General features: G+C 48.0%; 2 protein-coding genes across 3 annotated transcripts in view; one reads left to right on the top strand and one right to left on the bottom strand.

Annotated features, from left to right (window-relative positions):
* The window catches only part of ITPRIP (inositol 1,4,5-trisphosphate receptor interacting protein), a 28,327-nt gene extending 12,637 nt beyond the window's left edge, over positions 1 to 15,690 (bottom strand). The window contains exons 1-2 of one of the 2 annotated variants that reach the window (XM_023741269.1): positions 15,255 to 15,690; positions 14,201 to 14,436 (exon numbers count right to left, since the gene is read on the bottom strand). The gene's annotated coding sequence lies outside the window, so the exon portion shown is untranslated. Of the gene's footprint in view, positions 1 to 2,556; positions 7,282 to 14,200; positions 14,437 to 15,254 lie in introns of those variants that run through there. The other variant, XM_023741294.1, reaches the window with a different exon arrangement.
* Positions 10,300 to 26,478, top strand: part of CFAP58 (cilia and flagella associated protein 58) — a 115,522-nt gene continuing 99,343 nt past the window's right edge. Inside the window, exon 1 of the mRNA XM_012557697.1 lies at positions 10,300 to 10,386. Coding sequence (XP_012413151.1) covers positions 10,300 to 10,386 — 87 coding nt within the window. The remainder of the gene's footprint in view (positions 10,387 to 26,478) is intronic.

A 26,478-nucleotide genomic window follows, 5' to 3' on the forward strand; every position in this document is an offset into this window, starting at 1 on the left:
TTCCCTATCACCAGCTTCCTTGACCCCTTCTGCCTTCTGGCCCTTGTCACTGGACCCCTGCACCTCGTTAGTCTCATTTGGTTTTACGGGGCTGTGTGTGTATAAATTTTTGTATGAGAAACTAACTTGAGCTGTAAACTTTCACTTAAAGCACAATTAAAAAAAAAAAAAATCCGTTGCCATCGAGTTGATTCCGACTCATAGCGACCCTATAGAATAGCGTAGAACTGCCCCATGGGGTTTCCAAGGAGCAGCTGATGGATTCGAACTGCTGACTTTGGTTAGCAGCCATACCTCTTAATCACTGTGCCACTAGGGCTCCAGTGGGTTGAATGGTGGCCCTCAAAAAGATATGTCCACATCCTAATACCCAGATCCTGTGACTGTGACCTTATTTGGGAAAAAGGTCTTTGCAGATGCATTTAAATTAAAGATCTCTAGATGAGGTCATCCTGGGTTACCTGGGAGGGCCCTAAATCTAATGACCGTTGTCTATAAGGAACAAAAGAGGAGAAGACACAGAGAAGTCCATGTGAAGACAGGGGCATTCACTGGAGTGATGCACCCACAAGCCAAGGAATGCCTGGAGCCACCAGGAGCTGGAAGAGGCAAGGAAGGATTCTCCCCTACAGCCTTTGGAAGGAGTGCGGCTTCTGGCCTCCAGAAATGGGAGAGAATAGATTTCTGTGGTTTTAAGCCACCAGTTTGTAGCACTTTGTCATGGCAGCCCTCACGGCAGCCCTAGAAAGCAAATGCAGGCTCCAAGTGCAATGCTCCATCCTCTCTCCCAACCAGCTCCTCCCGTGGCCTTCCATTTTCTGTTCGTGTACCTCCACTTCCCCAGACATCTCTGACCCAGCCTTTGCCCTGCACTGTCATCCCATCGGCCCCCAAAGCCTGGGGATTTCAGACCAACAGGGCTCTCACATCCCAGCTTGTCCCAGCATGGACCATTGTAATCAGCAAATCTGAGCTCTTCCTAATACCCAGCTAAGTGGCTGCCCCAAACCAGAAGGTCTTCCTTGCCCATGTCAGCGATTTCCTGTTTCCATGCGACACAGTTCACTCCCTTTAAGTCCGACGTTCAAGGCCCAGCCCCAACCAGCCTCAGGGGACTCCCTTCCTGCCTGTCACAGCTGCTCCATTTATAGATCATTTGCTGCCCCCTGAACACCTGCACGTCCCCATCATTCCCTGCAGTGCCCACTCTTATGTCTCTGCTGGTCAAAACCCCACCCAACCATCCCCATTGCAGGGCCCATCTCAGTAGAAGTTTCCAGAAAGTTCTTTCTTGAAAAGAACAGATGAACAAGGGGAGGGAGATGGACATATTTATTGAGCCTCCCTGAGTGTGGGCAAGCGACTAGTGCCTTGTATAGATAAGGTGTCTCTACAGATGCACCTGATAAAGGCTCACGGACCCCCTCACCTCGACCTGAGTTAGCTTGTTTAATCTGTGCTGCAGTCCTGGGGAGCGTGCAGTCAGCCCCATTTCACAGGCAGGAGCCGAGGTCCTGAGAGGTTGAGCAACCCGCTCAAGGTCAACAACTAGGAAGAGAGCAGAGAAGCCTGAGTCCCATGTGTCCACCCTGCTTTTTCATCAGTCAGCTGTGGGCTTGTCTCATCCCATCCCCTTCCTCAGCCAGCAGCTCCTCCAGGGTAAGGGCAGGGTCTGTTTATCTTTACATCCCCTGAAGTCTTGGCACAGACCAAACGTGGGGCTGCCTGCTCACTGTGCTAAGACACACGCCATCCTGGGGACTCAGAGCTCCTACCATACGCGGGGACGCCCACTTTCAGTAGAAGAACCATAAACACTGACCATTTGTGGGAAGGATGCATTTCCCACAGTGAATGCCTACGGAAGGGCTTCCCTTGATTTCCGGGATTCCCTCCTCAGGTTTATAGACCTGAAGCCACAGGGTGCTGCTTAATTACAGAAATGCCGCAGTCCAGCAGTGCAGTGGCCCCACACATGGCCACATATTCTGGCTTATTACTTCCCAGAATTTCCTCTGTCCCTGTGGCCCCCATCTCAGCCACAAGAGTATCTGGCACAGAAGGAATATTAATAAACACCTCAGGCTCAAGGGTGCCACCGCCGAGCAGGGCGGGGCATACCAGGGCTCCCCAAACTCGTCCCCTTCCTCTCTCTCTCCTCTGTGTTCTGTACCCATCCGCAGCAGATGCTCAGGAAAAACCACACTTTCTCACTGGGGCAGGGAGGGGAGGCTGCAGCAAGGCAAGGTGCCAAACAGCAAACACACTGGCCTCGTGGTGGAGGAGGCACGGGGGTGGGTGGTTTGAGCAGGACAGACAGCAAATACAAAGAAAAACAACAAGGACACAAAGCCCTCCTTTGCATCCCCTTTCAGAGACGAATGGGGATGGATGGAACTAAATTGCTAGTTCCCCGTCACTGCCTTCCTTTTGATCTGTGGAAGGGAACAAAGAGAGACCAGCTCAGAAAGACAGCCTGGCTGGGCCCCCAGGGTTTTTCCATGGCCATAGGAAGGTCTCCCCACACCCCACCCTCCCCAGCCCACCCTCTCTTACCCACGTCCTGGCTGGAAGGGATTCTTGCCCCCATGCAGTGAAATCCCAGGCTGTTCTTCCACCCCAGTCCCCTGCGGCTTGGGCGGCCCCTGACACAATGCCTGGGCCCCAGCTGGGCTGGGGGAGAGGGGTGGAGAGGAAGGGAGGCGCTCAGGGCCTCCTGCACACACACATAGACACACACACACATGCGCCAGCTCTGAGCCCGCGAAAGATCTGAAAACCTTTCATCTTAATAAAGGGGACCAGCAAGAAACACGAAGGCAAGAGGGAGGCCAACCCAGTTGTAAAAATATTAAGAGCTTGCGGTAGGCTTCTTTGCTTGTGTTGTCGGCTGTGGGGGATCTGGGCTGAACAATAGAGCCGGGGTGTCCGCCTGCCCTCCCACTCCAGGGCCGTGTTAGTCAGGGCAAACCTGTTCTTCTTCTCTGAGAAAGCTGTGGGCCTAGACCATAAGGCGAGGGACAGTTAGCAAAATCACTCCCAGAGTTACCCGTGACCGTATACCGAGAGTCAACTCCCCGTGAATTACACAAAACAAAATCTCCACCACCAACATCCACCTCATTTTCCTCCCAGCCACGGGGATCTAGTGACAACCAGTGATACATACTCTGTCCTGGCTTCTGCTTGAAGGCTGTGCTGGGCACACAGTAGGTGTGCAAATAATTTCTGAAGAGTGCACGAACCAGTGACCCAGTGACATATGGTGTCAGACTGGGGGCGGGCAGCAGATAGCAACGAGACAGTGTTATGTTAACAAGGTTACACCCTGCCCCCAAGGCCACCCAGAAACAGCCCAAGCTCCTCAGCCAGCTGACCACTTTGCAGAGGCTTAGAGGATAGCAGCTAAGGGGCCAAACTCGGACGTCAGACTGCTTGGGCTTGAAGTCTGGCTCCACCACTTGAGGTGGTAACAGTGCCTACTTCACTGTGTTGTTGTGTGCATTGAGGGAGGCGATGGACGCGTAATCACTAGGCTGTTGTTGTTAGCTGCTGTCGCGTCAGCCCCAGACTCCTGGTGACCCCATGCACAATGGCGACTCCTGGTGACCCCATGCACAATGGCATGAAATGCTGTCCAGTTCTGCACCATCCCCATGATCAGCTGCGGATCGAACCATGGTGAACCATACGGTTCTCACTGGCTGCTTTTCAGCAGTAGATCGCCAGGCCTTTCTTCCTAGTCTGTCTTAGTCTGGAAGCTCCACTGAAACCTGTTCAGCATCACAGAAACACACAAGCCTTTATGGCAAACGGGTGGTGGCTGCCCATGAGGTACACTGACATTGTAATTGGTATTGGTGATAAGGTCAGGTCTCCCTTTTGGCCTGTTAAATCCTGCTGGTTGTATCCTAGGACTCCTCTGGGAAGAGGGGGTGTGACCAGTGTCCTGGCAGCTTCCCGAGAAGCCCTTGGACCATGGTTAAAGTTATCCCCTGACTCATTGTTTTCTTCCCCAAGCACAATCTTCCCAATTCCACCTGGCTGGCCTGGAGCCCAGTGCATTCTTCCACAGGCCCCAGGGGCTGACACAGGAGAGGAGGAAGTTTGGGGACCTAGGAAGCTCAGCAACCCCCGAGCCTGGCAGCATTGATACTGACAGCTCCTCCCCTAGGCTCTGAGCACCTGGGAGAAACGGTTGTTTGTCTCTAATGCCCAGCAGTAGAAGGGAGCAGGCGCTCCATGAATGCTTGCTGAATGAACGAATGAACGAACGAATAGTCAATACTGGAAACAACCTTGCTGCCTTTCTTTACTTTCCAGGAGTACCCCCGAGTGATGCAAATGGCTAAGCACTTGGCTACTAACTGAAAGGTTGGTGGTTCGAACCCACCCAGATGTACCTCGAAAGAAAGGCTTGGTGATCTGCTTCTGAAAATTTATAGTTACTAAAAAGCTACAGAACACAGTTCTACTCTGCAACACGTGGGATCAGCCTGAGTTGGAAATGACTCAACAGCAACTATTTTTGTTTGTTTGTTTGCTTGCTTGCTTTTGGAATTTGAAATGGGGTGAAGTGGGAAGTCCTGGATGAAGTAACTTCTAAGTCTTTTCTCCCTGGGAAGCACCCCGAAGTCAACCAAACTGCTAACAGCGGTAGGTACGTGGGAAATGTGAGAAAAACTTTTCCAGATTGAGCCCTGGAGACAGACCACAGCCACTCTTGGTCTGGACCAGCCTTTATCAAACTGCAGGCAGACTCATGCCAACATTTACCAAGAAATTACCCGAGGAATGAGCCCAACGTAAATGCATCTGACCTACAGCTGCCCCAGCTGCCTCTCCCCTTGACACTCAAGTCCTTGCTCTGCGAGAGCTTTCTAGAAATGGAAGACAAAGTGGGGATTACAGGAGTCGACAGAAATTGGGTGACAGAGGTGCAGACAGAGTCTGTAACCCTTGGCACAGGTGCGAGACACTGACATGCCATGAGGTGCTGTCGTTGTTAGTCACCATCAAGTTGATTCCAACTCATGGCGCCCCCACGTGTTACAGAGTAGAACTGCTCCATAAGGTTTTCTTGGCTGTAATCTTAACAGAAGCAGATTGCCGGGCCTTTTCTTCTGCGGTACTGCAGGGCGGGTTCGAACTGCCATCCTTTAGGTTAGCAGTCGAGCGCAAACTGTTTGCACTCCCTAGGGACCTTGGACATGCTGTGCGAGGGCTTAGTAAACAGCAGCCAACACATCACACTTACTGAGGCTCAGGCCTCGTGCAAAATGTTTCGCGTGTATCATCCTGTCTATCGTCACAATAAACTCTGAGGCAGGCACTATCCCCATTTTACAGACAAAGAAACCAAGGCACAAAGAGATAGAGCCACTCATCCATATCACAGCGCTCTTAAGGGGCTGAGGCAGGATTCGAACCCAGGCCCAGGTGACTTTCAAGCCTATGGTCTTTCCGTGATCCTGGCCGCTCAGTGACTAGGTATCTGTGAAACATTAGATGTGCACCCGTGGACTCTCCTTCCCCATACTGTTTAGGGAAGAGTAGGGGACAATTTCAGTGAAATCTGGGCATGGAGTTGGATTTAATGAAACTACTTATGAGCCTCCTTCCACCCAGAGGTTCTGTGAGTGTGATCTGGGATACCTGAGATGGCTTTTCAGCCAGAAGGAAGGGGGAGGTCTCTGCACTGATCAGGAAAAGGCAGTGAGGAACCTTTTGACGCTGGGTGGTGGGTACGTGCCGGGGGAGGCATCAGGGAGGAAGTAGAGGACATTTTGGGCAGCACACAGGGATGAGACCCAGGCATCCCCTGCTCTCTTCCCCTCCAGCCCATTCATGCTGAAGCCCTGCCTTCTCAGTGACTCTGGAACAAAGTCCCAGAAAACAAAAGGAGCCTTTCAGGAACTTCAGGCAGGTCCCAACTGCTGGTAAGAAGGCTACTGAAACAGGCTCCCATGAGAATAGTTTGTTATGGGTGCCTGGTTTTGCCCCACGGGCAGGGCCAGCATTCTGACAATGCCTTCCCTTATGGTCTGATGCAGGTTGGTAGGAGACTCCCCTGCATCTGCTGCAGGGAAATGACCCAGGAGGGAGAAAGGAGGAGCAGCTCAGAGCAGCTACAGAGCCAAGCTCTAGGCAGGACCCAGCGCCCCTCCCTCAGCGAGTGTCCCTCTGGGTTGTTTACCTGGAAGTGAGTCATTTGACAATTGTGGGCTCTGTGTTTTTTCTAGGGGCTTCCATCTGAGGATCTCAAAGTGCTCTGAATGTTATCTGGTACTGGCTGTTACTAGCCCCATTACACAGACAGGGAAACTGACCTGCCTCTGCTAATATCGTACAGTAAGTCACATCAAGAGGGGACCAGACTGCTCAGGCCTGGAGGTCGGTGGTCTGCCTATTGTCTTCTCCCCCGTGACACTCAAACTTGGGGGGGTTCTTTATGACACCTGCACATTCCCTGGGCTATGGTGTCTAGGCAGAGGCCTGGTGTGGCAGCAAGAGTCTAAGGCTCTGGAGGCCGTGGATCTGGGTTTGAGTCCCGCCTCTGCTATTCCAGCTCTGTGACTCTGGCCAAGTCCCTTGGCCTCTCTGAGCCTGTTTCTTCACTTGTAAAACTGGGATAATACCTATATGCAAAGCCCTAGGCTGGGGCCTTGCTCACAGTAGGTGCTCAATTAATGAGACAATTGTTATTTAAAAAGGTTATTCTACTTATATGAACAAAGGTCATGACAATTGATTTGGGGGTCAAATTTATAAATACAAGCATAGTTTGCAAATAATCTTCTCCGTAGACAATAATCTAATTTTCATTTATAATCCTGAAAATGCTATGTTCATATAAAAAATAGGGCAATTACTTTAGCCACTGATATGCTGGATACCAGGGAAGCTATGTTAAAGCACATAAAGTTATTATACCCAGCTGCATGAAGCAAAAACTTTAATCGAATTTCTTGGAGGAAAGGCAAGGGGATTTCAGTGCAATTTCCTGTTCTGACAATCCTTCAGAGAGCGACCTGCCATGTCACCTAGCTTTTCACCCTTTTCAGGCCAGAGAACTCTCCCTTTCCTGAATCTTTCACCCCTTGTGCTGGCATGTGACAGGAATCAGGGCTTTCTGCCTCAAGGAGAACAGTACCACCACCACCGCCCATTGCTGTCGGGTTGATTCCGACTCATGGCAACCTCACATGTGTCAGAGTAGAACTGTGCTCCATAGGCTTTTCAACGGCCGAGTTTTCAGAAGTAGATCACCAGGCCTTTCTTCTAGGGCATCTCTCTCTGGATGAACTCAAACCTCCAACCTTTTGGTTAACAGCTGAGCACGTTAACTGTCTGCACCACCCAGGGACTCCAGGAGAACAGTAGGCTTCATCTTATAAAATGCAGCTGAAACCACAGGTTTCCAAATTAAGAGCATCAGAATTTCCAGTAGAGTTCAGCTTTGTAAACATGCTGTCCCAAGGGCCTCCCTTTGGTGAGGCTTTGACACCCACGGCTGTTTAACAACAGTTCCATAATATCAGGTATATCTCCCACACCTCCGACTCCCTGCACGAACTACTGAGAGGAAGGGATTCCATAGGTTTAATTTAACCCACCAGAAGTCCCGGGAATGTTAGAACTGGGTGAGAGGTGAACTGTGACCTCATTTCTATTTCCAGTTGGTACTAAGTCTCAGGGCAACGGATTCCATACATTCTTCCTTTCGGTGTGCATTTGACTATAAGGCTCCATGAGGCGCTGAATCCCTAGCACAGTGCCTTCCATATCGTATGTTCAATTTATCGAATTGATGGTGCAATAAATTAATGAAGGTTCTGTATTAAAGCAGTCCCAACAGTAAGGACATAGGCATCCTTGTCTCTTATTTTCTTTTGGGGTTAAGGGTGAAGAAGGGAAAGCCACTTCTCTAATCTCATGACTAATCCAGCCTGTCCTTTCCTTACCCCTCTTCACAGATTCGGGCACACTGGTGGCCCAGTGGTAGAATTCTCACTGGAGTTTGATTCCCAGCCAATGCACCTCATGTGCAGTCACCACCCATCTGTCACTGGAGCCCTGTGTGTTGCTACGGTGTTGAACAGCTTTCAGCAGAGCTTCCAGACTAAGATGGACTAGGAAGAAAGGCCTGGAGATCTACTTCTGAAAATCAGCCAGTGAAAACCCAATGAATCCTAATGGTCCGATCCATAATCGATCATGGGGATGGCACAGGACTGGGCAGTGTTTTGTTCCTTTGTGCATGGGGATGCCATGAGTTGGGGACTGACTCAATGGCAGCGAACAACATCAACATCACAGATTCAAGCTGCAGGAGGGGGATGCAGCACTGTGAAGGCCACTGAAAGAAAGCCCACTGTGGGAAACCTGCTCCTCGTTCCTAGGTGCAGCTCGGAAGACCAGACAAGACTGCAGCTGTCAGCTCTTTGCCTCTGTCAACCCCAAGGCCCGAAGGCCCATCACAGACAGGCTCACAGCCCACACCTCGAAACTGCAGCCCATCCTCCTTCCCTCCCAGTGTCGGGTCTAGCCTCTGAGGGACACACCTGTGGATGTCACGGCGTCTTTGCTCCTTCCCTCTAACATGTGTCTTTCAGTTGGGGTTGGTTCTCCTTGCTCCTCCCTGCCCACCTTTACGGTGGAGATGTTGCCTTGGGCAACGGTGATGTCACCTGCAAGGTGCTTCCATTCTGCTGATGTCACGGGGTGGGCCACACAGGTGGAGGGGGAAAAGTGCTTTCTATGGGAAAACATCACAGGTACCAAACTGCTGAGGAGCATCCTTTCGACCTCTTGGGCTCTCCAAATGACCCCCTTCCTCTCCCAGAAAACCTTCTCACCCTACCCTCCCTCTAGATGCCTGGTACAGGCGATGCCTCAAACCTCACCTTCCCTCTCCAGAGTCAACTGAAAGGTCAGGATGAGCAGCTCTGTCCTCAACTCTGAGCAAACCACCCTGAAGGGCACTGGTCATCTCCTTCCACCATCTGGGGTGGCTGGGGTCCCTGCAGCCTTGCCCTTTGCCCAGACCTCAGAGGGGGTAGCAGTGGCACTGACGGGACAGCTGGGGTCCAGTTCCGCAGGGAATGTGGGTCCCTGTTGACCTCCACTGTCCTTAAGAGCTGATACTAGCCAGATTGGTGGCTCTATGCCAGGCATTGTGCTAAGCACTGTATACGCATTGTTTGGCTCAATCCTTACCACAGTGCTATTAGAGGCTATCCCCATTTTACTGATCATGAAACAGGCTTGGCATTGTCAAGGCACTTGCCTGCCCAGGAGCACCCAACTACTGAGCAGTGGAGCCAGGACCCAGGCAAGTCAGTCTGACTCCAAAGCCCATACGGGTAACACTTCTCTTGGCTCCGATGTACCTGGAGATAGTGACTCAATAAGATGAGCCATGTGGGTACCTGGACACATCGGGCCTGCCTGGGCCCGCCTGGATAATACAAGATAATCTCCCTAGCTCAAGATCCTTAATCCCACCTGCAAAGTCTCTTTTGCAATACATGGTAACATACTCACAGGTTCCAGGGATCAGGACGTTGTCATCTTTGGGGGACCATTATTCAGCCTACCATATCATGTAACCTAAGGCCAGTTTCTGCCATCTGTAAAATGGCGAGGTGAGGCTAGATGTTCTCCAAAGTTCTCCACTAGCCCTGTCAATTCTATAATTCTGGGTAGTTTTAAACCCAAGTGCTCATAATCTTATTGTGTAGAGAGCACTTATATACAAGAAACAACTAAAGAACCACCAATAGTGAAGTGGTATCCCAGAGTAACAGGGTTGGGCCTTGGAAATAAAGGAGAGAAGACTGACCTCTGACAGTTATATTATGAAATCAACACATAATAGATCAGAATAGGAATGATCAAGCTACTGTTAAGAGACCCCTACACCAGCCAAATCAGACTATAATTTAAGTCATTATTGCTGTTATTGTTAGGTGTCATCAAGTTGATTTTGACCCATAGCAACCCTACATGACTGAGGAGAACTGCCCCATAGGGTTTTCTAGGCTGTAATCTTCATAGCAGCAGATCGCCAGGTCTTTCTCCAGTAGGGCTGCTGGGTGAGTGTAAACTGCCAATCTTTCGGTTAGCAGCCGAGTGCTTAAACATTATGCCTCTAGGGTTCCTTCAGTTAAAGTCAATAACTTACCTGAACAAAGCATGTATTGGAGCCAAAGCGTGTAACGCACTAAATGAATATATAAATAAAACAAAAATCACTGAACTATGAAAGAAGAAAGGAAGAAATTCTACCAGGTAAATATGGCCTTTGAGGCACTGGCCAAGGAGGTGCCCACAGCTAAGCTGACGCAAGTATCTGGTCCACCTGGCACAGGCATCACTCCGCTGGTGAGAGAGTCACTGGGGTGAACAGAGCCCCCTGCTGTTAAACACTGCTACCCCTGCCTCTGTTAAACAGAGCCCCCTGCTCTTAAACACTGCTAACTCCAGCTTTGCCAACCAAACAAGGCACCTTCTGGTCTTTGGTTTCCCAGGTCGTTTGCCCAGGAAGCAGGGAACAGATATCATCTAGTCTGCGTGATAGTCACAAAGTCTCCTTGCGAACTAATAAACTGGTATTCTGATTTGGATATCCACTTCTGGGGTTTTTCTAAGGGTGACTCAGTAGCCCCAGTTCAAATCATTCTGAAAACTGCAGAGAGAGGCTTTCTGGGTAGGCACAGCTAAGAGCCAGCCCCTGGGACAGGTGATGCCATCCAGATAAACGCCACACTATGGGTGATCTGCTGGGCACCAGCCGGCCCTTCCCAGGGGACATCTTGATTTCCTCATTGGCCGAGAAGCCTTTTTTGTTTAAAGCGTCTACAGACAGTAAGTAGTAAAATGCTCCATTCCAACTAATGAAGTGCTGAAATATACAGTGTGGAAAAGAAATGATTACATATATGAAGCTGTGACGTGGAGCTTCAGGAAGGGTTTTGTGGATGAGCTCGGGAAAGGGTTTGGCAGGTGAACAGGATGTGCTTAGAAAAGGGACTAGGACACGGATAGGGATGGGATATTGGAAGTGTCAGGATACAGCTGTGGCCTTTTCCCTTGGCACCACATCCAGGTGGCACTTAACTCATCACTCTTATGCCAGCCCCCAAACTGGATCTGCTGCCTCACACCACCCAGCGATTAAGAAGGAAAGTCATCCGATGCTTGGCCGAGGCCTCCCGTCGGCTCTCAAGGCTGGGCTTGTCTCTTTCCTTTCTCTTGCCAGGTGAGCTTTCCATCCCTCCTCTGCCCGGGCTGAGAGCAGGTATTTTCTCCTTTGACAAGGAAAAAAAAAGATAACTACTCTTCCCTATTTCCCATGAGGGCACCTGACCAAACTAGCGTTTAAGCTTAATCTGCTTCTTGCTCTGTGAATACTCAATAACCGGGATTCAGCCTCCGGGGCCCTGAACACTTTTCTTCTCCGGGCGTCAGTGTCCTCATCTGTAAAATGAGGATAATAATACCTACCTCATAGGGCTATTGTAAGAAGTAAATGAGTGAATACAGGCAATGTGCTTTTGGGGGAAAAAAAGATCCTGGGAAATGTTAAGCTCTCAATAACTGTTAGTGATCAGGGCTGCTATGAACGGGTGTACAGGAAGTATACTGCTCCAGGGCACCCAGCTGAGGGGGTGCAGATGAATCCAGCCCACACACCGCTTGCCCAGCCTTGTGCCTTGGCTGTGTCCACCCACATGAGACACCTTTTTCTAAATGTCACCCAGGTGCTGTCATCTTGCCCAGCCAGAGGGAGCACCTTATTCTAATTCACACAAGGCACCAATAGGCTGGCAGCAGTCCTGAGAGTTATTATCATTAGCTCTCTATATCCTCACGGCTATGCCCCCCTCCCCAGCAAGACTGGATGTGAGGGGCCAGGATGGACTGGTCTCAGTCATGAATAAAGTCCCTCTCCTCAGCTCCCCAGCACGCCTGGAGCAGGATACTCCTTCCCAGAAAGCCCTCAGGCTGCCGCACCATCTGTCCCTTACAAGGGGACTCTCAACCCCAAATATGGAATCACAGATGCTTAGACTCTGAAGGGACCTTCTCCTTCCTACTTGTTGATGGCTACCTGCTTCTGCTCACAATGGCAGGTGGTACATTACCTACTGGGGCAGCTCCAGCTATTGGAGGGTTCCGCCTTACCTTGCACTGAGCTCTGCCTCCCTGCCTCTCCTAACAGTGAGTCTCTGAAGCTGTGGCAGAGCAAGTCTTTGCCTTTTCTCAAGTGACAACACTTGAGATACCTGAAGGCCACAGTCACATCCCTCTAGGCTTCTCATCCTTGGGGTAAATATTGCCCATTCATTCCCTTCTCTTTCACAAGACCTGCTTCCCAGAGCCTCCACTTCATTCCAGCCCTTCTCCTCTGGACAAGTTCAGATTTAACAGCAGTGTCCCTCCTAGGAAGTGGCATTGAGAACATCAGTCCAACCATACTTGCTGGGACCCCATGCATGGGGTGCTTCTCACTGTCACCCCGAGACCCACCACCCTCTTCGTCAGACAGAATCCCCCTCCTTCCTCTCTTTACTGACACCATGGAGTCCAAGAAGGGAAAAATACAAAACCATGTTTAAGTTTCTCCCGGACAAAACCCTCTCAGGTGGCCAACTTTCTCAGAAACCTCTACGCAGACATTCCTCCCCCATTCTTCTGCTCCGAGAAAAAGTGCACCCACACACCCTATCCTTTGTTTTCCTCATGGGCACTGCAGGAGGGGAGAGCCTGTTCCTGGTAAGGTAACAACTTCTGGGATGATAGCATTGGGTTAAAAGTTCGTATCTTTAACCCCTGAAAGTCTGAAGCGTGAAACTGCTGCATCTTTGAAAATTACCGAGCTAGAGGATGGCACAAAAAAGCTTTTCCATCCACCCAGGGAGAGTGGAGAGTCAGTATAACCACTTAACGATTACCCACAAGTGGAAAATATGAGGGCAGAATGGCCTGCAGCAGCAGCAACACAGGGAATTAGCAAACAATGAAAGCCCTTTAGGCACATAGGCGGGAGGGAGCCACTCAGTAGCAAGACCTCATTATGTTATTAATAAGGTGGTGAGTGGCAGTAATTCTACCTGTGTCTGTTGCTGCTAGTCTAGGCTCCAGAATGCACCCATCACGGATGAGCTTTAGCTGGCAGCCTCTCCGAAGTAGAGCTAGTTTGTAAAAGGAAAGGGCTTTGGGTCAAATCCAAAGGAGCAACAAAAAAATCAAAGACTACACCAAATTGATCTAGATTCCAAAGAGCTGCAGTCAGGATGTTGCCAGTATAGGGGCTCTTCTTGGTTTGAATAGGGGGACGGAGAATAGGGGTTCCTTCTGACACCAAACAGACAGGCAAAAGACAAGGTACAGTACTTTGCTTTGGTTCAGACGGTATTTTCCCTTCCGGGTGGACAGCATTTTTGCTTTTATAAAGAGAAGGCGCATTTAAGATGGGGAGGCCGGCCTGGGGCTTGAGTCCCTTCACCTGGCAGCTGAAAAAGGCGGAGGCACTGGGAAGGGGCTGGGCATAGGGTAAGGGGGTCTGGTGGCAGCGGCTATTTGTAGCCCCAAGACTAAGTTCTGCACAGCGTGGGTTTCTTCCATTAATAGTCCCGAAAGAGGAAGCTACCGGGCTTTAACCGGCCGGAAGCAACCCCGTAGCTTCACTACCTTAAACCAAGCAAAACCAAACTGCACTCCTACTCTTTCCTTGTAGGAGAGGAGGGAAGGCAGCTAAGGTGCTGGGAGACCGGTCTTTCTTTCCACCGTAGCACTCTGCTCAGACGATCCAAAGTAACGGATCGTCGCAGCATTAGGAACAAAACACGTGGTCCGGCTTCGGGCTCAGGGCTCGGCCACCCCGCTCGGTGAGACCCGGGGAGGAACTGCCCGCGCGCCCGGCTGCAGTTAAGCGCCCGTCGACTCCAAGGCCCCGGCGGGGCGGCGACCTTGGGCACATCACCCTCCGCGATAAAGACAACGCACGCCGCCTTCGCATGGGCCTCTAAAGTCAGCCCCTAACCTCTGGTTCCCCGCGCCCCCGCTCCAAGCCGCCATCTCGCGCGCAGCTCCGCCTATTCCCCCGTCTCCATCGCGCCCTCTTCCCTTCCAACCAACACACAAGGTTACCGGAGAAGCAGCAGACCCTCGCGGCTGCGGGCCCGACACTTACGTTGAGCCCTCGTCCCCCACTCCCCGTCGGGGAGCCCCGCGAGAGCCAAGGCTGAGCGGCCGGTCGGCAGGCTTGGGCGCAGCGTTTGCAGGGGGCCGCGGCGGAGCGTCCGGCCAGGCGATTAGGGAGATGGGGGCGGTGATGCCCCTGCCGGTTCCCGCCTTCTTGCCTCCATCAGCAGGGCTCTAAAGGGCTCCGGAGTTACTCATTTCCTGGATGTCACAAACTTTTTCCTCCTTAAAAAGAACAAAACACCCGCTTCTATCTCGGCCTCGAAAACTCCTTAAGGAGGACCGTGCGAGTTAGGAGTGGCAAGGCCCAGGGCCCTCCGCGGACGGTCTGCCCAATGACGCCCCCAGACACTCGGTCGGGACAGCAGAACTGGCGTGTGGCCAAGTAAGACAGGATTTGGGCATTGGAACAAACTGGGGCGGGTGGAGAAGGGAGCAGGGAGGACACCCTTAAAAGTCTGTCTAGGCCTGCGGAATGGAAGGGGTTAAGCCCATGCGCTAAGTCCTTGCGTTTTCAGCGGCGCATTTTACAAGAGGTGGGATTCCAGGGGCCACCTAGGGCCATCTATTTTGTCCCCTGGAGGAAAATATAAATCAAGACACCACAACGGCCCTTTTCTCTTTTGCAGCTTGAGCAGATTAAAATAACTCACCAACTTTTATAGTTAACTAATGCTTGTTGCCCTTCTCCTTGAGTAAACAGACACGAAGGAGAAAGTAACAAACACATGCTTTTATCTATAGAGGGCGCTTTAGTTCCCAAATCTTGATTACAGATGATTCTCACACCCTGTGAAATTAGTTGGGTCCAGTACTAGTGCAGCTATTTCAGAAATGAGAAGACTGAGACCAGGAGGGATGCCAGCAACAGCAGTATGAAACTTACGTTGTTGGTAGGTGCCATCAAGCAGCTTTAAACTCCTAGTGACCCCATGTGGCAGGGTAGAACTGCTCCCATAGGATTTCCTACGCTATAATCATTAAGGGAGCAGATCGCCAGGTCTTTCTTCCGCGGAGCCCCTGGCTGGGTTCCAACCACCCACCTATTGGTTTGTAGCCCAGTGCTTATGGGTTGTGCTAGCAGGGCTCCTGTTATCTGTATTATCTTTCCTTTGTGACTTGCCCAAATACCACAACCAGTAGAAGTGGGTAGGCAGGGCTCGACTGAATTCTACATCGAGCTGTTGAGAGGGGAACCAAACTCTAGTGATGGCATCTTGGGGGAAATTAGAACACTCTGTTGAAATGATTATCACCATTGCTGCTGCTATTTGGTCTTAGATTTCCTTCTTCCTTTGCTCATTAATCCAGCCAAATAACTTCAACACTTGCCTGGAAGACGTTAGGCTCAGCCTAAAAGATAAACAGGCAATGAGAAAAATTTCTGAAAATAGACCTCCTGGGCCTTGGCCCACGTGTTTCATTTTCAAGCTTCTGCTGCTCACAGCCTTACATCATTTACACATTTCCTTACCTCAGGGTCAGTTACAGCAGAGTTGTGAGGGCTGCTGGGAAGGGGAGTGGGGTGATCCAGGGAAGCGTTTTTGAAAGAGCTGTGCATTTCCAACAAGTCTGCAGGTTGAATGGGTGGAGTACTCACCTACCCTCCCCAAAGTCGCCAAAACAAACAAACCATTGCCATCCAGTCGATTCCCACTCATAGTAACTCTATAGGACAGAGTAGAACTGCCACACAGGGTTTCCAAAGCTGTAAATCCTTACAGAAACAGACTGCCACATCTTTCTCCTGCAGAGTGGCTGGTGGGTTCGAACCACAGACCTTTCAGTTAGCAGCCGAGCTCTTAACCGCTGCGCCACTAGGGCTCCTCTTCCCAAAAGTGGGTGGGTGAAATTCGTGGGAGGTCTGGGCACTGGATTGGGCACCTCTGTGCTGACGAGTGGGAATCGACTAGACGGCAATGGGTTTTGTTGCTGACACCAGAACCCTAATTTGGTTCTCTTTTAAATTTAACGATTCCTCCTCTGTTTCATACCTTTCACTGGTTCCCTGAGAGCTACCCCACCACTCTGAGGACGAGGCCACCATCCTAACCTGGTGCATACGGCCCTTCATAAACTGGCCTCTGCGTATCTCACCAACCACATCACACTCCTCCCTCCACAATAACTCCTTGCGGTTCTTGGAACTTGTGCTTCTCAGAATGTGATAGGCTGTTTGTTTTTCTCAATGTTGGATCTTCATACACTTTCTATCTTTTGCCTGCAGCCCTGGCCCCACCTCTTGCTCCAGCCTGCCACCTCCAATGCACACACACAGCATTTTGCCTGGCTAACGTGTGCTTAATCTTCAAGACTTGGAATAGGTGATTTCTCCTCCAGGAAGTCTTCCTTGAATCCCCATGCCTGGGTGGCACACCCTTCCTACAGAGTTTCCATAGCACCCTTATTCTAGACAGGGTTTTTTTAAAAACAGGAAAGCACAAAGGATTCAATTTCTGGGAACAAGATGGAGCAAGAGTCCGAGATCCCCTGTTTGAAACACAAAAATGTTGAATAAAATGTATCAACAACTGAAAGAGAGAGAGAGAAATCTCCAGGTGGCAGACACGAAGAGGGAACTCAAAGGTGGGGATATTTGATGCGAATATAGGATCAGATGGAGCCCTGGGTGGCACAGTGGTTAAGAGCTCAACTGCTAACCAAAAGGTCGGCAGTTCGAATCCACCAGCAGCTCCTTGGAAACCCTATGGGGCAGTTCTACTCTGTCCAATAGGGTCGCTATGAGTCAAATGGCTAAGGACTTGGGGTTAGTACCCCATCAGATCTATGTGTCTCTTCCCTTGGCCATTTTTATGTCTTTATTTGTGAGCAGTCAGACCTTGCCTGTTTTTCTGTTGGCTACTTTGTCTTTTGCTTTCTTTTTTTATTAACTCTTGTGAAAGTAAATGGAATTTTTCTTTCCCTGTAATGACTGTAGGTGCTGGATGAGGCTTCAAATTCCACAATGAAAGGTGACTTGTGACAAACACTGGACCAGCTGCAGGACAGCCTCATCCCACACTTCGCAGTCAGGAACACTGGAAATAAAAAAATCAAACACACAGGGGCAGATTTCCTGTTCATCCCTAGCTGTGGTTGTCTGAGTATATGGGATAAAAAACAGGATAATGGGAGAGATGGGAAATCAGTGCTAATCATTAAGGGCCTGATGAATGTGGGAAAAGAGGCATTTTCCTTTATTTGGCCAATTGCTCACCACCCTGGACTCACCTTCGTAGGGAATTTCAAGAGATAATAACAAATTAGCTTAACAGGGTGTTTCACTGGGACTGCCTGCCTTGCTGAGACCTCAAAGGTGTCATTTGAACAAGATGGATGATTTGCATTTGGCTATTTCTTTCTTTCAGATCAGTGCTGGGGGGCCCCCTCCCCTGGGAATACTGGAGCCAGCAGGGCCTTTAGAGATTATTTGTTGTTTTATTGTTGTTAGGTGCCATCAAGTCCGTTCCAACTCATACGACCTTATGTACAACAGAAAGAAACGCTGCCCAGTCCTGCGCCATCCTCACAGTTGTTGCTATGTTCAAGCCCAACAAATGAAGCCCAGAGAAGTTACGTGACCTTCTCAAAGTCACATTGCTGGTTAGTGACAGAAAAATAATAGCTAACACTTACATTATATGCTAGGTATTGCTCTAAGCACTTTACATATAACTCATTTAATTCTTATAACAACCCTACGCAATATGTATCATTCACATTCTCATTTAACAATAAAGAAACTAAGGCCCAGAGAGGCTAAGTAACTTATCCAAAGTCCCACAGCTATTAAGTGGAAGAGGCAGGATTTGAGCCAGGTACTTGGGCTCCAGAATCTTGCCTTTATGTACTGCACTGTATCTTTTTAGTTCAAAGTAAATCCCCTTTAAATGTACAACTGCACTGACTTTTCCCAAGAATGAGATTACAATAGTTAGACAAAGCTTTTTCAGACTTTTTGGAAAATTCATTTTACCTCACAGCCCAGTATACTCACACTTCCAAGTATATTATAATCAAAAGACAGTTTTCTCAAAACAATCCTATGTGTGACACATGATCTGTTTGGAAGTCCCCTCTTTGTTCTCATCTTCCTTTGAAAAAGTACAGACCACAACTCACTAGTGAGTCATCAGGCGCAGTTTGAAAAAAAAAAAGTTTCTTTAAACCACTTTTTTAGCTCACATCTCAGTTACGAAAGCTTTTAGTGGTTTATACATGTTAGATTTTATTTTCCATCCACACACGTCACTTACAGTGGGGATCAAAGACTTGTTAGATAATGTCTATCAAGCTTATTTCTAGTCCCTGGGTGGCGTAAATGGTTTGTGCTGAACGACTAACCAAAAGGTTGGTGGTTCGAATTCACCGAGAAGAAAGTTCTGGTGATCTACTTCTGGACGACTACAGCCATTGAAAATCCTATGGAGTGAAGTTCTGCTCTGAAACACGTGGGATCACATGAGTGAGAATCAATGGAATTGACTTGATGATGGCATTGGGATTGGGCTCTTTTAATTTCTGGTTACCAGAAATAAAAACAACCCACTGCTGTCGAGTCCATTCCAACTCATAGCCATCGTATAGGATAGAGTAGAACTGTCCCATAGGGTTTCCAGGGCTGTAAATCTTTATGGATGCAGACTGCCACATCTTTCTCCTGCAGAGTGGCTGGTGGGTTCGAACCGCTAACCTTTTGGTTAGCAGTTGAGCACTTTAACCACTGCACCACCAGGGCTCCTCAATTTCTCGTTAAAAAAACAAACTCTTGCTGTTGAATTGATTCCAACTCATAGCAACCCTGTAGGACAGAGTAGAACTGCCCCATAGGGTTTTCAAGGACCGGCTGGTGGATTCGAACTGCTGACCTTTTGGTTAGCAGCTGAATGCTTAACCACTGTGCCACCAGTAGGTATTTATTGCTCTCCCTGTAGTCAATATTAAAAATGGTAAAGTGGGCCTTTAAAACAAATCATTATGCTGTAACCTTAGCAAGACCTTCATTTACTCATTCATTGATCCAACAAATAATTGCAGAGCACCTACTATATGCCAAGCATTGTGCTAGATCAGGGGTTGGCAAACAATGGCTAGTAGGCCAAATCCAGAGTGCCACCTATTTCAGTAAATAATTTATCAGAACATAGCAACACCTGTTTATTTATGTATTATCTATGACTGCTTTTGAACTACAGTGGCAGAACTGGGTAGTTGCGACAGAGACTGTATGGCTTGCAAAGCCTGAAATATTTACTACCTGATCCTTTACAGGCATTTGCTGCTGCTGAAATTATTCAGTGGATCTGGCAGCAGGTATTGGAAAGAAAGCAACCTACCTACGGGCTATAAAAAAGAGTTTATTCCTTTAACATGGCAAAGAGTTTCCTTTTATAGATGTTTATCTTTGCTGTCTATGAGAACTGAATTGTCGACATTTATCTAGCACCTACTGTGCATCTTGTCCTGTGGGCAAGAACAAAAGACATGGATTTCAGGCACTTACACTGAGCATAAGAAGAAAAACCAGATAAATGCATTTGATTGTAATCAGGACTTCTGTTTGTGGCCCTGGTGTATGCTTGGAGATGATTTGGCTTAACTACCTTAGAATCTTAAATGTTTATATTCCAACTACTTCTGACTTCCATTAGTCATTAATCACTCCCAAGTGTAATTGCTGATCACCTGAGTGCATAAGTTAATTGTATTTCTTATTCATTCATTCATTCTTTTTTTTCATTCATCAAACTTTATATTTTGAGTGTCTCCTATGGGTCAGCACCATAGATACATAGAAGAAAAGACTGGTTTTCCCAGTCTGGTGAAGGAGACATTCTTGTGGTGGTGGGGGGAACACATGATTATATTGCAGTGTGATAAATACTAATCATAGAAAGAGACTCAGGTTTTCTAGCAGCCCAGAGGAGAGAAGAGGGGAGGTGACCCTGGTTGCACAATAGTCAAGAGCTATGGCTGCTAACCAAAAGGTCGGCAGTTTGAATCTACCAGCTGGTCCTTGGAAACCCTATGGGGCAGTTCTACACTGTTGTCATGGATTGAATTGTCCCCAAAAAATATGTGTATCAATTTGGCTAGGCCATGATTCCTAGTATCGCATGATTGTCTACCATTTTGTCATCTGATGTAATTTTCCTATGTGTTGTAAACCTTATCTCTATGATGTGGATGAGATGGGATTAGCGGCAGTTATGTTAATGAGGTAGGACTCAGTCTATAAGATTGGATTGTGTCTTGAGCCAATCTCTTTTGAGATATAAAAGAAGCAAGCAGAGAGACATGGGGACCTCATACTACCAAGAAAGCAGCACCAGGAGCTGAGTGTGTCCTTTGGACCCTGGGGTCACAGTGTCTGAGAAGCTCCTAGACCAGGGGAAGACTGATGACAAGGACCTTCCCCTAGAGCTGACAGAAAGAGAAAGCCTTCCCCTGGAGCTGGCACTCTGAATTTGGACTTCTAGCCTACGAGACTGTGAGACAATAAATTTATCTCTGTTAAAGCCATCCACTTGTGGTATTTCTGTTATAGCAGCACTAGATAACTAAGACATCTATCCTATACGGTCGTTATGAGTCAGAATCGACTCGACAGCAACAGGTTTGGTTTTGGGTTTGGTAGCTGGGCAAAGGAGATAGAATATTCCAGAGAAGAGACCAACATGTATAAAGTCTAGAGGTTTTTGAAAACATGGCACTTTCAGGGGATAATAAATGCATTGACCTATCATAAAAGGGACTTACGCTTTGATTATTTTTCAATTTATATTTGTTTGTTTGTAGTGGGAATGGGTTGTGTAGAGCCAGTTGATCTTTTTAACTAATCTGGTCAATGGGTTGGTTTGTGCAAACTCTCATCAGTCCTCGGCAGAACATCACAATTGCAACCTTGCCTCTTGGGCCAAGCACCAACTGAATGAGCTAGCCTAACTGGTCATACCCCAAAGTAATCTGACTGGGAAAGTACAGTTGCTGTTAAGCCAATAAAATTTAAGGCAGGTAAAATGGGTGCTTGTGAAACTATAGTCTCCTTTTCCTGGTAAAAATGATCACCTGAGGCATGCTCGCTGCTACCACCTCATGCCTGACCTTTCAATCTTCCTAATAAATCTACCCAAGCTTCAGTGCCTCTTCGGGTATCAAGAGGGGAGTTTGTATGGAGACCCTTTGGGAACCGATGTCAAATGCTCAACAAATGTTCTGTTAAGTTAGGTCTGCAGGAGGCTGGAAAAGGAGCATATTAAAGGAATAAAATATGCCCTGAACAGTTTTGGAGAGCACTAGTCAGCTGGGACTCTGCTCTGTCATCTAAGGTGACCATGGGGTCGGCTGATAAATGATAACAATTTTCTGCAACATGTGGGCTTTTAATCTTCCCAGCAGCCTGGAGGAGAAATGTTAGACATGATGACTAGAGCAGTTTTTACCATGTCACTTGGGACCCTAAATGCAGTTTTTCGGATTTCATGGATACTACATCCAGCAATATCACAAAGATGCCTATGCAAACAGGGCCTGTATTGGACAGGGTTTTTTTTTTTTTTTTAAGCAGTAGAGACTCAGCTAGCTTAAACAAACAAGGTGAATTTCTTTGGAGGGTGCATGCAAAGTAGCAGAACCCAAGAGAGCAGGTATTGCTGGGCCTCCCTAGGGACTGTTACCAGGATCTGAAAAGGCATCAGCAACCAAGCAAGGGCGCCCCCACCCCATCTCTGCTTCCATCTGTTGGACCTGTGCTTTCCCCTCCTTATTCATCTGCTTTTTTCTTCCCTCTATGCAGCCTGCCTTTCTCCGCCTCTCCTGGGTGTCACTAACTCAGTTCCAGTCCCCAGCAATGATTGTCTTGCAACTCTTCGTCCCAACTATAATTTCCCAGGAGAAATAATAGACTTAGCTTCATATGGGTCAGGTACGCATCCACCCCTGACCCATACAGCTATGGCCCTGAAGAAGGCAGCACATACTTGTGGGTGGCAGTCACTAGTCTTAGAAAAGGGAACTGTGAGTTGTGCAGACCCCCAGAAATTACCTCAGGACCTCTCTGATTCATTAGAGGGGCAGGTTTGTTTTAGGGTGCAGTTTTTTTGCATGGCAAGCTGGGGATTTACATGTAGGGCTGTATGTCAGTGTTTCTGCTTCTCTAGGGGTTCCCTCTATATCCTCACTGGGCGCTGTTGAAGAGGTTGAGCCTGGTATACACGATGCCGTTCTTAATAACGCATTACAGCACACACTTAGAGGTCCTAGGTGGTACTGATAGGAGGTAATTAAACTCAGGTTCAAACAAGGGCTTTGCAGAGACATTACAGCTCATGATCTATATTCAGGTCATCTCGTAGAGCAAATTGGCATGTCTTTGACTGTCCCTGGTGATGGCAACAAGCTTGGTGAGTTTTGGAGGTCCTTTAGCTTGCAACCACTTCTTGACTATTCTCCCAAGGCTCTCCATGCCCTTTTATCCACATTAGTGTCCACTGTTCCTGATAGGGACCCCACCCTTCCTATACTATGATTTTGGCATTCTTGCCTTGGTATCTGCTCAATGCTGTTTCCCATACTTGGGATTCCTTCTATTTTCTTCCATGTCTCCAAGTTATATGTATCATTTAAGGTCACATTCAAGAGCCATGTCTACCATGTAGCGTTTCCTAATATGCCATCTTTAAGTGGTCTTCCTTATTTTATAACTTACTCAATTGTCATTCACTCAATAATTATTTATCGAGCAGAGCGCTGGCTACTGGAGACACAGGACTATATAAGACATACCTAATCCTTGCCCTCTTGTTGTTTGACAGTCTCAGAGGGAAGACAGATATTTAAGTGATCATTTACATGAATACACAATTAATTACCATTTTGAGGCATTCCAAGAAGTAGAAATACATGGTACTTGAAAAGGTAGTCTGGTGTGGAGAGTTTGGTGAGGAAAGGTCTCCCTGAGGAAGTGCGATCTGAAAAAAGGATGAATGAGTGTTAGCCAGGTGAAGAGGGAGGATCGAGTATTTCAGACAGAGAGATCAGTATTCGTGAAGACCAGGCAGTGGAAAAGAACACGACATATTCAAGGGATTGAAAGCGACCAGTGTGGCAAGGAGTGAGTGGTGGGAGAAGGCATCGGGAGATCAAGGGGGTTTGATGATTTAGGACATTGCGTCTCAATACCCACATTTCAGTGCTTGCTTCATCCTGCCTTGGATTGTTTTCTCGACCTTTTTGCGGGAGAGGCAGGAAAGCAGCATGCATGTTTTGCTTCTCCTTATGCTCATAGAAGCCTAGAAGCCTCTCAACCTAGAAGCCCTGGTGGCACAGTGGTTAAGTGCTTGGCTGCTAACCAAAAGGCCAGTGGTTCTAACCCACCATCTGCTCCATGGGAGAAAGGTGTGGCATTCTGCTTCTGTAAAGATTTACAGCCTTGGAAACCCTATGGAGAAGCTGAACTTTGTCGTATAGGGTCACTATGAGTTGGAATCAACTCAACGGCAACAGGTTTGGTTTTATTTGGCTTATCTCCTTCAGGGTGGGGAGCCTGTCTTCAACTCCTTTTGTATTCTCCACAGTGTGCGGAGTGTTGTTGTTAGGTGCTGTAGAGTCAGTTCCGCCTCATAGCGACCCTGTGCACAACAGAACGAAACACTGCCTGGTCCTGCGCCATCCTCACAATTGTTGGTAGCTTGAGCCCATTGTTGCAGCCGCTGTGTCAATCCATCTCATTGAAGCTCTTCCTCTTTTTCACTGACCCTCTACTTTACCAAGCACAATGTCCTTGTCCAGGGACGGATCCCTCCCGATAACATGTCCAGAGTATGTGAGATGTAGTCTCACTATCCTTGCTTCTGAGGAGCATTCTTGTTGTAATTCTTCCAAGACAGATTTGGATTGGGCATATGGTAGGTGCTCAATAAATAAATGAAGCGGGTATAATGAGAAATGAGATTTATAGAAGCACTGTTATTCATCTAAGTTAGGGGCTGACCCAGTCTCTGTGGTTGTGTTTCTCCTAGAGTTTTGACACAATAAGGACGTTGCTTATTAATAAGCTTTTGGTAGTATGATGCCATCTAGTGCTTCTTTTTTTATTACAACAACAAAAGTGAGCTGAGTAGTTAAGTCTTCCATGGTCTGGAAAATTGGAATTCAAACATTTTCTTCCCAACGACATGAATTAATTTGTCCAACCATCCATCCTTCCATCCATTCATCCACCAAGTGGATGCCCACCTGCATCGTCTTCCTGTGAGTTGAATATGTTATATACCTTTCCACCTTTCTTGCAACTCTCTGATTTCCCATGTTGGGTCTTTCTGTCCCTCTCATAAGCAATGCTCTCAGGTATCAATGTCTAGCTTCCCTGAGCTCCTATAGTGCTTTCTGTCCCTATGGCATGTCCTGAATGATACAACTGTATTGTGCTAGAATTAACTGTAGATGTTCCTGTCTCTGTTTCTTCCAATACCAGATTGTGGATGTGAAGGGCAGTGACTCTGCCCTACTCAGCTTTGTGGTTTCCGTGGCCAGCCTTGTGCCTGCCCTGTATCAGGTGCTTAAAAAAGTGTTTGCTGGATTGAATTTCTGTTACCTTTGCAGGCCACTTACCCATGAAATGATCCTTTAGGAGATTCCTAGGAACTGTGAAGATACATAACCCATAATTGACACTAGTGCAAGAGATGGGCCATTAGGGACCCCTAAGTCTGTCTCCATTATTATGTACCTTCAGGAACCTTATGGTGTCTCTCTGGATCATGGTGGTTCCACAAGCTGGTGGTCCCAATGTGTAACCATGTTTCCTGTAAACACACAAAGCGACCTAAGTTGTGTTGCTGCTCCCCACTCCACCCCATTTCTATTTACTTGACTTACCATTTAGTTCAGCCTGCTTTTCCAGCTTCATCTGCCACCTCTAAGACCACCTCCATGCACATTATGCCACCTCTGGGCAGATAAATTTGGAAATGGTACATTCTCTGTGTAATTGTAGCCTTCTAGGTTTACAACTTGGGTAGGGAACTGAGTTTTTGTGGGAAGAAAAAGACACATCTTCCTCCAGCTGTCAAAGCCCTCTGCCAAGGCACATGGCTTGGAAAAGAGAATAGGGGCTGTTTTACACCCCCACTGGTACCTTGGCCAGGAGCCCTGTGCTAGGCTGCTAACCGAAAGGTCAGCAGTTGGAACCCACCAGCCACTCTGCAGGAAAAAGATGTGGCAGTCTGCTTCTGTAAAGATTTACAGCCTTGGAAACCCCATAGGGCAGTTCTACTCTGTCCTACAGGGTCACTATGGGTTGGAATTGACTCGACAGCAGCAGGTTTGGTTCTGATTTAGTGCCTTAGCTGGGTGGATACCTTTGTGTAGGACACAATTACAAAACCAAATGCAACGGCATCATGCACTCCCTATCACATAACAATCTCATTTCTAGGCAGATTCAGAGGAATTTGCACACAGGTTTATAAGGGGCCACCTACAAATGTGGTCATCACTGCATTGTTTGCAGTATTGGCGAGCTGGAGGCAGCCTTGGTGTCCATCACTTGGGGAATGGAAGTAAAATGTGGTGGATGCACAATTTGCAGCCCTCAGAAGCAAAGAAGGGACTCACGATACCAACTGCAACAAGGATAAATCCTCAAAAAGAATGTTGAGTGAAAAAAGTAGAAAATAAGATGATCTTCAAAGTCTAATACTATTATTAAAATAATTTTTAAAAACCACTAATAAAAATACCATACACATCCAAGCACAGTAGCATAGCTGTCTGTGGGAGTGGGAGTAGAGATGGGGATGAAAGGGAAAAATAAAATCAAGAGAGGGGTCTTTCACATTTCACGAACCAAGGAGTGTAATTACTTCAACTCTCTGCACCTGAAGTACAAACGGGGCAAAGAAAGGAGTAGAAAAAAAAAAATGCCTTAGAAGAGGAACCCCAGATGCTATGGAGGTTTTCACGATGTGGCTCCACATATATTTTTCCATTGTGCCTCGAGCTCTGCACCCTATTTTTTCTCACCACTAGAGGCTGGGAAGTCTTTCAAGGCAGGGTTTGTGTTTTCTGCCCCTTGGTTTTCCCTCCGTGTCGTGCACACGCTAGCTACTTCATATGGGTTGAAGCGACTCGAATGACTCGATTTCTTGTGCCCTTGACCGAGTTGCTTTGTTACAGAGAGCAGAGGGTAGCTGCCGGTCTTTCCCTTATCCAGAACCCTCTGACCCACATTTCCTTACAAGGTCCGTTCGTGGCTCTCAATTACTG

Source organism: Trichechus manatus, unplaced genomic scaffold (genome assembly GCF_000243295.1).
Source record: "Trichechus manatus latirostris isolate Lorelei unplaced genomic scaffold, TriManLat1.0 scaffold00007, whole genome shotgun sequence".
NCBI lineage: Eukaryota > Metazoa > Chordata > Mammalia > Sirenia > Trichechidae > Trichechus > Trichechus manatus.